At 32.7% G+C, this 12,516-nt stretch overlaps 1 protein-coding gene across 2 annotated transcripts in view; it reads right to left on the bottom strand.

The window, feature by feature from the left end:
* LOC127711751 (NPC1-like intracellular cholesterol transporter 1) overlaps positions 1-12,516 on the bottom strand; it is a 71,213-nt gene that overhangs the window by 16,861 nt on the left and 41,836 nt on the right. For both annotated transcript variants that reach the window (XM_052217865.1, XM_052217871.1), the window contains 3 exons: positions 10,520-10,684; positions 5,008-5,132; positions 3,020-3,175 (listed from right to left, as the gene is read on the bottom strand). In XM_052217865.1, the coding sequence (XP_052073825.1) occupies positions 3,020-3,175; positions 5,008-5,132; positions 10,520-10,684 (446 nt within the window). The remainder of the gene's footprint in view (positions 1-3,019; positions 3,176-5,007; positions 5,133-10,519; positions 10,685-12,516) is intronic.

Here is a 12,516-nt window from a genome sequence, read left to right as displayed (position 1 = left end):
TCATAAGAAATAACTATTTTATGTAAATGAGGTTTGTTACAGTTACCTTTTATATACAGTTTAAGTGTTTCATTTTCTAAAAATACATTAAGTGGTAACAGTAATGATCATGCAAAAATGTCTTGCTTGATAAATCAATAATACAAAACTTAAAAATGCAATTGTTCAAAAACCAATGAAATACATCATGGCACATGACAAAGATAACATTTCTTTTGTAAAATTTGGATTTGTTTGGGTAAGCGTGTTTCCCAAATTAAGTGTGCAGTTTTGATATTCAAGATTAAGAATAAATCCTTTAGGATTTATGTGTTCAGGTGTTAATCAAAAGATCACAAAAAGCACAAAACATAACAAAGATACATGGAGAGGATATATCTGTGCAAAAGATATAGATTTTAAATTAAAAATTTATATATCTTGCTAGTAACAGGAAAGAAAACTAGAGGCTCCAAAGAGCCTGTGTTGCTCACCTGAATCTATTTGCATCTTAAAATAAATTGCTTCGCTGAGCGCAGCTGGATACGACCGCAGATGTCCAACCCTGAAAAGTTGGGCCAAAATGGACACAATATTCACGCTTGATACAGGTCTGAATTTGGATTGTAACTAAATTTTTGACACATAATAGGTTTCTGACACCGAATAACTGTAGTCAAAGAACTTCAAATTGGTTATATGATTTGAATTTATATTCAATTTATTGCTTTTGTGCAATACACTATGCTGTTGCGAATTGACCCCCCCCCACCCACCAAAATTTTTTTTTATTTTACCCTTGTTTTTTGCTTTTGTGCAATACACTATGCTATTGAATATTAACCCCCGAAAAAAATTATTTGAAGAAATTTTCTTTTAATTTCTGAAATCTGAAATGAGAAAAATTGTCCCCCCCTCCAATTTTTTTCACACCCCCCCCCCCCCCCCCCCCTTTCCCTTATTCCCTAAAAAAATTCTTTCCCTCAAGATATGGTCAGTATCTCAATTCAAATTTCTAATGCAGTTTGCAACCAAAATTACCCATTTAAATACAACATAAAAGTTTTAAAATATAAAATGACATACATAGTCATGGCTAAAATTAATATTAATTAATAGTAACTGCTAAAAATAAATTGACAGCTAATCACCTCAAGACATCATCATTTTTTAATACATAATTTACAAGCAGTGTAAGGGAGGTAATCAAACAGTGTTCTTTAATTTTAATTTGATTACCTCCCTTACACTGCTTTTAAATTGTCTCAATTGTCCTTTAACCAGAAAAACCCTTGTTTTCCCCTTTTTTTACCCTTAATTACTAAATGGTTTAAGCCATAACCCCCCAAAGTCAATCCTAACCATCCCTTTGTTGTATGGAAGTTTGTGGTATAATTTCAGAGAGATTCATACACTTTAACACAAGTTATTGTCTGGAAACTACAAAAATGCTTATTTGGGCCCCTTTTTTGGCCCCTAATTCCTAAACAGTTGGGACCATAACCCCTAAAATCAATCACAACCTTCCTTTAGTGGTTATAAACCTTGTGTTAAAATTTTATTGATTTCTTTTTACTTATACTAAAGTTATTATCCGGAAACCATCTGTCTTCGGACGACGCTGACGACGACGACAACGTGATACCAATATACGACCAAAAAATTTTAAATTTTTGCGGTCGTATAAAAATGGCAATTCTCCAACAATATAGGGTAGAATATAATTCATGACTAAAATTCTCTTTTAAGCTATTCAGTTTTGTGGTTTACAGTTTTTCTCTCCTATAGTTTTTGCTAAAAATGCAAAAATGGGTAAAGAATCATCATCATTTAAGGGCAATATCTCCTACAAGGAATAGATTGACAATTTCAGGTATGTGACTTATTTGTAGAGCTAGTTTTGCTGATCATTTTCTCTGTTTGAAGTTTTTCTTTTGCTTCTATAGAAAAGGTGTTGCACAAAAAGTAGGTAAAATCCTAATTTAGAAGCAATAACTCCTATAAGTAGTTGACTGACAATTTTGGCCATTGTGATTTTAAAATAGATTTAGTCTTGCTTATTATCTTTGCTATGTAAAGTTTCTCTACATCTATTACAGTTTTCAAGGTAAAAGGCAAAATTGGAAAAAAGTTCATTTCAGGGCAATTTCAGCTATGTTGCTTCACTAGTAGGTCTTGTTTTGTTGATAACTTTTGCTATTTAAAATTTTTTTCTATATCTATTATAGTTTTCAAGATATTTAATTAGGCAAGAACCAACAAAAATGGCAAAAATTATCATTAAAGGGCAATAACTCCTATAAGGAGTCGTTTGACAGTTTTGGTGTTTGCATGGAAAGTCGGTTGATCTATCTATAATGGCTTACAAGATAGTAGACAATACATGCATTTTACAACTATTTTTAGCCTTGGTGGTCATGTTGGTTGGCAGGCTTAATAATTTTTTAAACTAGATACACCAAGGGTGATTGTGGCCAACTTTGGTTTTATTTGGCCCTAGAGTTTTTTGGTAAAAGTTAACACGACATTCGTTAGACAACAGACACTAAGTGATAGCAATAGCTCACACTGGTCCTTTGAGCAAATGAGCTTAAAATTGGTGCTGCTGACCACAGTCACCATATGTGGTATTAGAAATGGTTTAATAGATAAAATTAATTAAACCTATTCATTCTGAGATATCTGAGCATGCAAACTTAAAATTGATCAATGAACAATGAAAATAAGGTCACAATAAAAAACCTATAACAGATTGATATTCACATCATAAAATGATTCATTAGACCAAATAAAAGTAAGAAGCTGAAAAAGCATGAAAAAAAATAGTCTTTATAATTTAATCATGAAAATGAGGTCAAGATCAAGTGACCACCTGTCAAACTGACATGTTCAAGTTACAATAATTTTATACACCAAAGTATAGTCATTCTATTTCCTTAAGTAACTATACAACTGATTGCAACTACTATAGCTATCTTTTAATTCAATGGAAAAGAAAGGGCATGTCCAAATTTACTGATTTTCTTAGCAATACACATACCTTATTTGTTTCGTAGGTAAGATACTGAACAGCATATGGAAAACATTTGCCTGTGGAGAACCCCATCTGGTCTGTAATATCACGTAAACTTTCCATTGCTTTAATTTCTTTCTTGCTATCTCCCTGATAAGTGTGTCTAAATGGAATGTATGTACCCTGGAAACAAAGATATTTATAAATGATATTCAATGTCATCTGTAATCCTACTACATATGTTCAATGGTATATTGAATTGAGTTTTATGTGTAACATGGCATTAAAGTAACGGAAGGAAGGAGTAGGTGAGATAAGAGACACATTAGGCCGAAAAATTCGGATATTATAAAATGTTGTGATTTGGGCATTAAAAATTCGTAAGGGTTCCGGGGAACCCAGTGTCTCGCCTACTTTTGCTGTTAATCGCAGGCTCAACAAAAATGAGGACAAAAATTAATAAAAATATTCCTCTCTATACTATCTTTTGATTGTAAGTAGCTTCTGTCCAAGTAAAAATCCAGGATAGTTTCTGAATCTAATAAATGTTTTAAAAACTTAAACTGCAGACTGTATGTAATGTTAACTGGAAGAAAAACTAAGTCCATTTATAAGTAAAATACGGAAAAAATGGAACAAAATTTTAACAAAATTTCCTTCTAGATACTATCTTTTAATCATAAACAAGCTTCTGTCCAAGTTTGGTACAAATCCAGGATAGTTTAAGAAAGTTGTTAAAATTTTAAAAACTTTAACCACAGAGTGAATGTAATGTAAACTGGCAGAAAAACTAAGTCCATTTATAAGTAAAATACGGAAAAAATGGAATTTTTTTTTTACAAAATTTATTTCTGGATACTATCCTATGATCATACACAAGCTTCCTTCCAAGTTTGGTAGAAATCCAAGATAGTTTAAGAAAGTTATTAAAATTTCAAAAACTTTAACCACAGAATGAATGTAATGTTTCCTGACAGAAAAACTAAGTCCATTTATAAGTAAAATACGGAAAAAATGGATTTTTTTTTTTACAAAATTTACTTTTGAATATTATCTTATGATCATAAACAAGCTTCTGTCCAAGTTTGGTAGAAATCCAGGATAGTTTAAGAAAGTTATTAAAATTTCAAAAACTTTAACCACAGAGTGAATATTTGTGGATGCCGCCGCCGACGACGACGCCAACGGAATGTAGGATCGCTATGTCTCGCTTTTTCGACAAAAGTCGAAGGCTCGACAAAAATTGATAAAAAAGTTAAAGTTTTGAGTTGTTTTAAATATTATAAAAATTCACCAAAATTCAAAGGTTAATGATGACATAATTTAATTTTTTATCAAAAATGAAAATAAAATTGAATAGGTCTGACACATATTTGTGAGAGGAAAATATTGAACTATACATGAACCAAATTAATTTTTTGATTTTCCCATGCATTTTATATTTGCAGCTTAAAGCGTAACATCCCCTTGCAACATGAATGAATGGTGATTGAAGAGAATCAATAAGATGTCGACTATCTTTCCAAAGAATTCAGGGCTATACAAATTCTTTAGGAATACATGCCTAATAACAGGATTTTTAATATAAATGGTGTAGCTGACAGGATATACACTAATGCATATATGAAAAAGAATCTGTCAAAATGTTTATGTAAGTTACCTGTTAGACAGGAAGTTATGTTATAGTACCTGTTTAAATATTTATGTGCCACATGTGAAGCAGGACCTGCCTACCCTTCTGGAACACCAGACCTTGTGGTTATAAAAATTTTGAGTCAACCAATCAAAATTCTGTATTCGTTGTTTCGAGCACAAATTTTGTACTACGAGTACTGGGTAAAGTTTTATGACTGTAAAACCCTGATCTAACCATGTTTTTGGTGGGGTTTGTGTTGCTCAGTTTTTAGTTTACTACGAATTGTTTTGTAAACTGTTGTTGTTTTTTACTTTGATTTTGTGTGTTTCTCTTGTTGATTGTCCCTTAGGTATCTTCTGTCTCTTTTTATGTAAATTACCTGTAAGAAAGGAGGAGTTGTATTGGTGAACTTTACATATGGACTGAAAGCTTGTCCAATTCTTGTCTCTGTTATAAACTTATATAACAGCTGAGCAAATGCATAGTTAGAATATGGATATCCATCTGAAAATATCAATCAAAATATTCCATCATTCTGAAATTCTATTAACTTGAAATATTAAATCCTAACAAATACTGTAATTTTCAACCTCACTAAATTGAAATAAATTGCTTCATGTAAAAATGTTAAAATAAAATTCTTAATGGACTAATAGAATATTACATGAATAACTTAACTTCCATTACAAATTAATTGTTGTTGATAAAGATGGATAGAAGTAGCTATGCTAAAAGGTTCTTAATGGATTTTAGAACACGATCCATTTCTAAATCAATACTGTAAATATTAAAGATTTCAGTTTAACCTAATAGAAACAAAACAGAGAAAATGATCAATAATTCCTTCTCGTGTTGCCTTATACATCCTTGGCTTTCAATTATTTGGCTTTGAACGTTCCTGATGAAAGTACATCCAGAAGCGCTTCAGACGCATAAAGTTTATAACATGCTGTTTTCATTTTTTACAACACTGAGTGGATACCTCTGCTGGTGGACTATCAGATCCTGAGGGTATCATCAGCTCAGTAGTCAGTACTTCGGTATGGTACTGACATGATTTATAACAAACTTTTTTAAATTTCCTATTTATGAATTTTGAAATTATAAAAAACTAAGGTTTCAACTCCCTCAGGCAAAGTTGGCCTTAGAGGTGTAATACCACCAAATCATAGTACGTCACATCCGGTTGCATACGAAAATAGGTCGAAAAAAAATATTCCCTTGAATTTGACAGTTGTAGGTAATTGATCCTACATTTCATTGCAGTAAAACATTTCTGGGTCATAAACATATATCTTGGGTATTTCAAAGCACCATTATTTTTTTATTTGGGGTTTCTATAGAATATTTTGGAAACTTGAGGTTACATGGTTACTAAAGCTTGTATACAGGTTAAAAAAGGGGGAAAATTTGATTGGTTAACTTCCAGTGATGGTTATTTTCTTATATGCAATGAAATGTTATGTGAAATTTTTTCTATAGTACTGGACAGGATCAAACTTTACTCATGCCAAGTATTTCTTTATTTGAAACAAAGATAAATTCTGCACAATTTTTTGAAAAGTGCAAATTTAACAAAGACTAATAGGGGAAAATCAATGGTGGTATTACACCTAGATGGATTTGGCTATTTTCTAGGTCCTTCTTGGTTTATAGCTCTTCAACGTTTTCAGTCCTTATACATCCTTGGCTTTGAGCGTTCCTGATGAAGGTAAATCCAGAAAAGCGCTTCAGACGCATGAATTTATAACGTGTTGTTTTCATTTTTTTTTGCAAAGTTGTCATTATTTACAAACAAAAGAAAATGCTTTCAATGGTCAGAACTGTTCACATCAGTGACATCTTATTTGAACTAAGGGGAACTTCTCTAACATATGGTCACAATGGTCTACAAAAAAGTCATTACTGGTGATATGACGTATCTTCAACCTATAGTTACTACATACAGGATAACAGATTGGTTATTCTTGTGATCAGGGATATTTATTTACTAAAGTTTGATATAAATTCACCTACTTGTCTCAGTAGAAAAAGTTTTAAAATGTTTTAATGTCTTCACACCGAACTGTTTTAGGTTGACCATTGGGCATGCTATTGTTTGTTACATTCATCATTCATCATATGTCAATTTGTAGAGTTGTTGGAGAGGATACAATGGTGTATATCAATCTATCTTTATATAAATGAGGAATGTGTCCATGGGACACAGACGATGCCCCTGCTTGCATATCATATTAAGTTATAAAGGGACATAACTGAAGAACAGTAAAAGTGACGCTACCAAAATTTGTACTTTATCTGAGTTTTGTAGTAATAAGCATTGTGTATAAGTTTCATAAAATTTGGTTGAGGAAAACTTAAGTTAAACGGAAACGAAAAAATTCAGCAATTTTTCTGTTTGTAAAGGGGCATTACTTTACTCTAGAACGGTTAAAGTGACACCACCAAATTCAAACTTGATCTGTATTTTGTGGTAATAAGCATTGCGTATAAGTTTTATTACATTTGGTTGAGGCAAACTAAAATTAGAGAACAGAAACAAATAAAATGCTCCGCAGGGCGCAGCTTGATACGACCGCAGAGGTCGAACCCTGAACAGTTGGGGCAAGTATGGACACAACATTCAAGCTTGATACAGCTCTGAATTTGGATTGTGATTAAATATTTGACACAGCATAGGTTACTGACACAGAATGAATAAGGTCTAAGAACTTTAATTTTTTTATTAAATTGGACATTCACCTATTATGGTCCAATATCCAAAATCTAAATACATGGTTAGATTCAGCATATCAAAGAACCCCAAGAATTCAATTTTTGATGAAATCAAACAAAGTTTAATTTAGGACCCTTTTGACCTCAATGTGGACAAAGTTGATAACGGGGCCCAAAAATCAAAAATCTAAATACATGGTTAGATTCAGCATATCAAAGAACCCCATATATTCAATTTTTGTTGAAATCAAACAAAGTTTAATTTTGGACCCCGATTTGGACCAACTTGAAAACTGAGCCCATAATCAAAAATCTAAATACATGTTTAGATTCAGCATATCAAAGAACCCTAAGAATTCAATTTTTGTTAAAATCAAACTAAGTTTAATTTTGAACCCTTTGGACCTTAATGTATACCAATTTGAAAACGGAACCAAAAATTAAAAATCTAGCTACACGGTTAGATTCAGCATATCAAAGAACCCCAAGAATTCAATTTTTGATGAAATCAAACAAAGTTTAATTTAGGACCCTTTTGACCTCAATGTGGACAAAGTTGATAACGGGGCCCAAAAATCAAAAATCTAAATACATGGTTAGATTCAGCATATCAAAGAACCCCATATATTCAATTTTTGTTGAATTAAACAAAGTTTAATTTTGGACCCCGATTTGGACCAACTTGAAAACTGGGCCCATAATCAAAAATCTAAAAACATGTTGTTAAAATCAAACTAAGTTTAATTTTGAACCCTTTGGACCTTAATGTAGACCAATTTGAAAACGGAACCAAAAATTAAGAATCTAAATACACGGTTAGATTCGGCATATCAAAGAACCCCAATAATTCAATTTTTGATGAAATCAAACAAAGTTTAATTTTGGACCCTTTGGACCTCAATGTGGACCAATTTAAAATCGGGGCCCAAAATCCAAAAACTTAATACACGGTTAGATTCAGCATATTAAAGAACCCCAAGAATTCAAGAATAAAACCCCATTGAAATTGGTCAAGAAATAAGCAATTAATACTGTGCAATTGAATATTTCTTGCTATTGCGCAATACTGTACAATTGACAATTTCTTGCTATTGCGCAATATTGTGCTATTGGATATTTCTTGCTATTGCGCAATACTGTGCAATTGAAGATTTCTTGCTATTGCGCAATACTGTGCAATGAAAGATTTCTTGCTATTGTGCAATACTGTGCAATTGAAAATTTCTTGCTATTGCACAATACTTATTATATAATAATTTACACATCCTGTTTGGTGTGTATCTCCTACCATATCATTATTATTTGCTTTTAAATATAAATCAGAAATAACCAACTAAAAATGGAAAATTTTAAAAGAAAAAAAAAGGAAAAAAAGAAAAAAAAGGAAAAAAAAAAAAATCCCCCCCCCCAATTTTTTGAAACCCCTTATGATTCATCACCCCCAAACTCAATCCCAGCCTTCCCTTTGTGGTATGGACTATGGTACCTTGCAGTACAATTTCAGAGAGATCCATACACTTGAACACAAGTTATTGTCCTGAAACTAGAAAAATGCTTGTTTTTTTCCCCTTTTTGGCCCCTTATTCCTAAAATTTTGAGGGAATTACCCCCAAAATCAATCCCAGCCTTCCCTTTGTGGTATGGTACCTTGCAGTACAATTTCAGAGAGATCCATACACTTGAACACAAGTAATTGTCTGGAAACTATAAAAATGCTATTTTTGGCCCCTTTTTGGCCCCTTATTCCTAAATGTTTTGGGCAATTACCCCCAAACTCAATTCCAGCTTTCCCTTTGTGATATGGAACCTTGTAGTTCAATTTCAGAAAGATCTATGCACTTATACACAAGTCATTATCATGAAACTAGAAAAATGCTTGTTTTTTGCCCCTTTTTTGGCCCCTAATTCTTAAAATTTTGAGGCAATTACCCCCAAAACCAATCCCAGCATTCCCTGTGTGATATGGAACCTTGTGGTACAATGTCAGAGAGATCCATACACTAACACACAAGTTATGTCTGGAAGTTACAAAAATGCTTATTTTTGGCCCCTTTTTGGCCCCTAATTCCTTAACTGTTGGTACCATAACCCCCAAAATCAATCCCAACCTTCCTTTTGTGGTATTGAACCTTATGGTAAAATTTCACGGAGATCCATTCACTTAAACTAAAGTTAGAGTGCGAAAACCAATGTGTCTTCGGACGATGCCAGACGACGACGACGACGACGACAACGCCAACGTCATACCAATATACGACCAAAAAATTTTTAATTTTTGCGGTCGTATAAAAATTCAGCAATTTTTCAATTTGTAAAGGGGCATAACTCTAGAACGGTTAAAGTGACACCACCAAAATTCATACTTGATCTGTATTTTGTGGTAATAAGCATTGTGTATAAGTTTCATAACATTTGGTTGAGGCAAACTAAAGTTAGAGAACGGAATGGAAAAATTCAGCAATTTTTCCATTTGTAAAGGGGCATAACTCTAGAATGGTTAAAGTGATGCCACCAAAATTCAAAGTTGATCTGTGTTTTGTGGTAATAAGCATTGTGTAGAAGTTTCATAACATTTGGTTGAGGCAAACTAAAGTTAGAGATCGGAAACCAACTATGGGATGTACGTACGGACGTACAGACGGACAAGGGTAAAACTTAATGCCCTCTCCGCTACGGCGGGGGCATAAAAATGCAGTACACCACAGTACAACATACGATGGAAGTTCAAAACAAACATTTAGTCAATGTAAGGTAAATTCTAAACTGCTGATCCCTCAACAACTAAAACACATCAATAATTAGAACAATAATCATATTGTATTTGATATTTACTTACATCTTCATGACTGTATGGAAGACACTGAGCTGTATGTAAAAAACATTTCAAATAAATGCCTAATGAATTTTTTTATGACAAAAGCCTGTAATGATCTTTTTCTAACCTACACCTAGGATATATACCATTCATTATGATAAGACAGCACTGGTAGTAGTGGAGGACATACAGCAAATTGTACATGTAGCTGCAACATACCTGATTCTAACCTATGAGATACCTGCATCATTTTATACTCTGCTGTTGCAAGCTTATATTGGAGTCAGTAATACTAACCTGCAACTATGTGACATCAGATATCCATTTCTTTTTTCTCTGTAGTAGAATGTTTGATACTGACCTGCACCTATGAGGTATCTAATGTCCACCTTATTTGTTGTGACAAGCCAGTAGTGGAATGGTTCATACCAGTTGACCACTGTACCATTTTGAACATAGGTACTATTTTTTACTTTCTTTATCATTTCTTCAAATAACTTCACATCCTTTTTATAACTTAAATCACCTAAAACATGGAATAATCACATTAAAAGAAGATAGATACTCAAATCCATGTAATATAGATTTGTCTTAATATAAATTTACTGTGAAAGGGTTAAAGCTATATACCACCAATAATCATTAAAGAAAATATAGGTGACCATTTTTATTTTGGAGATACATTGGGATCAAAAGTTAATAATCTTACATACATTGAATCTGTGCACTTCTCTATGTGAACACATTTGAAGAATTTTCTACTCTTTAAGCTTATATCTCCTGGGAGCCAGTAATTTTCTCATTTTCCTTATTTGTAGGAAACAGTGGATAACAAAAACTTGGATAATAGTTCTTGTTTTTATAAATATTTCATAATAATATTAATAAAATTGAGAATGGAAATGGGGAATGTGTCAAAGAGACAACAACCCGACCATAGAGCAGACAACAGTCGAAGGCCACCAATGGGTCTTCAATGCAGCGAGAAACTCCCGCACCCGGAGGCGTCCTTCAGCTGGCCCTTAAACAAATATGTATACTAGTTCAGTGATAATGGACGTCATACTAAACTCCAAATTAAGTTTGGAAGGTTTTCAGTAATATTCAGTTAAGTTATCACCACCCTACCAATATATTTGTACAAAAGTTATTTGCATTGGCGAACTCATTTTTTCCTTGCATCTTATATTAATCTTTAGCTCTGGTGTAAATCTATACTGAATAAAACAAGAATTCTGTGAGTATTGCCTGGCAATACATAGTCCCCTACTGGTTAAAAATTCATTGTACTTGAACAAAATGCTAACTTGATTTATAACTTGTCATGGTGTAAACTATATAACAAATATCAAGTCAATATCTTCAAGCATGACAGAAAAAAATGTGGAAAATTGATTATTTGAGTGAATTTTCTAAGTCCAAGGACCATAACACTGCACAAAATCATCAGACCGGAAAAAAATCAATCTTGATCTGTAACTTGTCATGATAAATCTATATACCAATTATCAAATCAATATCTTCAAGCATGATGAAAAAAAGTGAGGAAAACTGATTATTTTAGTGAATTTTCTAAGTCCAAGGAACATGATAACTCTGCACAAAAGCATTAGACTGGACCAAATTTGAACTTGATCTGTAACTTGTCATGATAAAACTATATACCAATCATCAAATCAATGTCTTCAAGCATGACAAAAAAAAGTGTGGAAAACTGAGTGAATTTTCTAAGTTCAAGGACCATAACTCTGTACAAAATCGTCAGACCGGAACAAAATTTGAACTTGATCTCTAACTAGTCATGATAAAACAATACACCATATATCAAATCAATATCTTCAAGCATGAAGAAAAAAAGTGTGGAAAACTGATTTGGTGGACTGACGGATGGACAGAAAGACAGACAGACAGAGTGAAAACCTAAAGTCCCCTTCGACTTCATCTGTAGGGAACTAATAAACTGCTTCACTGAGCGCAACTGGATACGACTGCACAGGTCCAACCCTGAACAGTTGGGGCAAAAATGGACACAATATTCAAGCTTGATACAGGTCTGAATTTGGATTGTTATTAAATATTTGACACATGAAAAGTTTCTGACACAGAATAAATGTAGTCAAAGAACTTAAAATTGGTTATATGATTTGAATTTATAGTCAATTGAAGATTTCTTGCTTTTGTGAAATACACTGGGCACTCTGCTGTTGCGCATTACTTAGTAAATCTGTTTTCAGACTATATACAAAGAATTAGCAATTGTGACCCCCAATTTTTCTTTGAAAATTGACAATTTCTTAAATCCTGCAGAAAAAAATGTTCCCCCCCCCCCCCCCTTTTTTCCAAAAATAAAAAAATTTG

This window comes from Mytilus californianus, unplaced genomic scaffold (genome assembly GCF_021869535.1).
Source record: "Mytilus californianus isolate M0D057914Y unplaced genomic scaffold, xbMytCali1.0.p SCAF_1, whole genome shotgun sequence".
Taxonomy (NCBI): Eukaryota; Metazoa; Mollusca; class Bivalvia; order Mytilida; family Mytilidae; genus Mytilus; species Mytilus californianus.
This window is presented reverse-complemented; position numbering and strand designations above follow the sequence as displayed.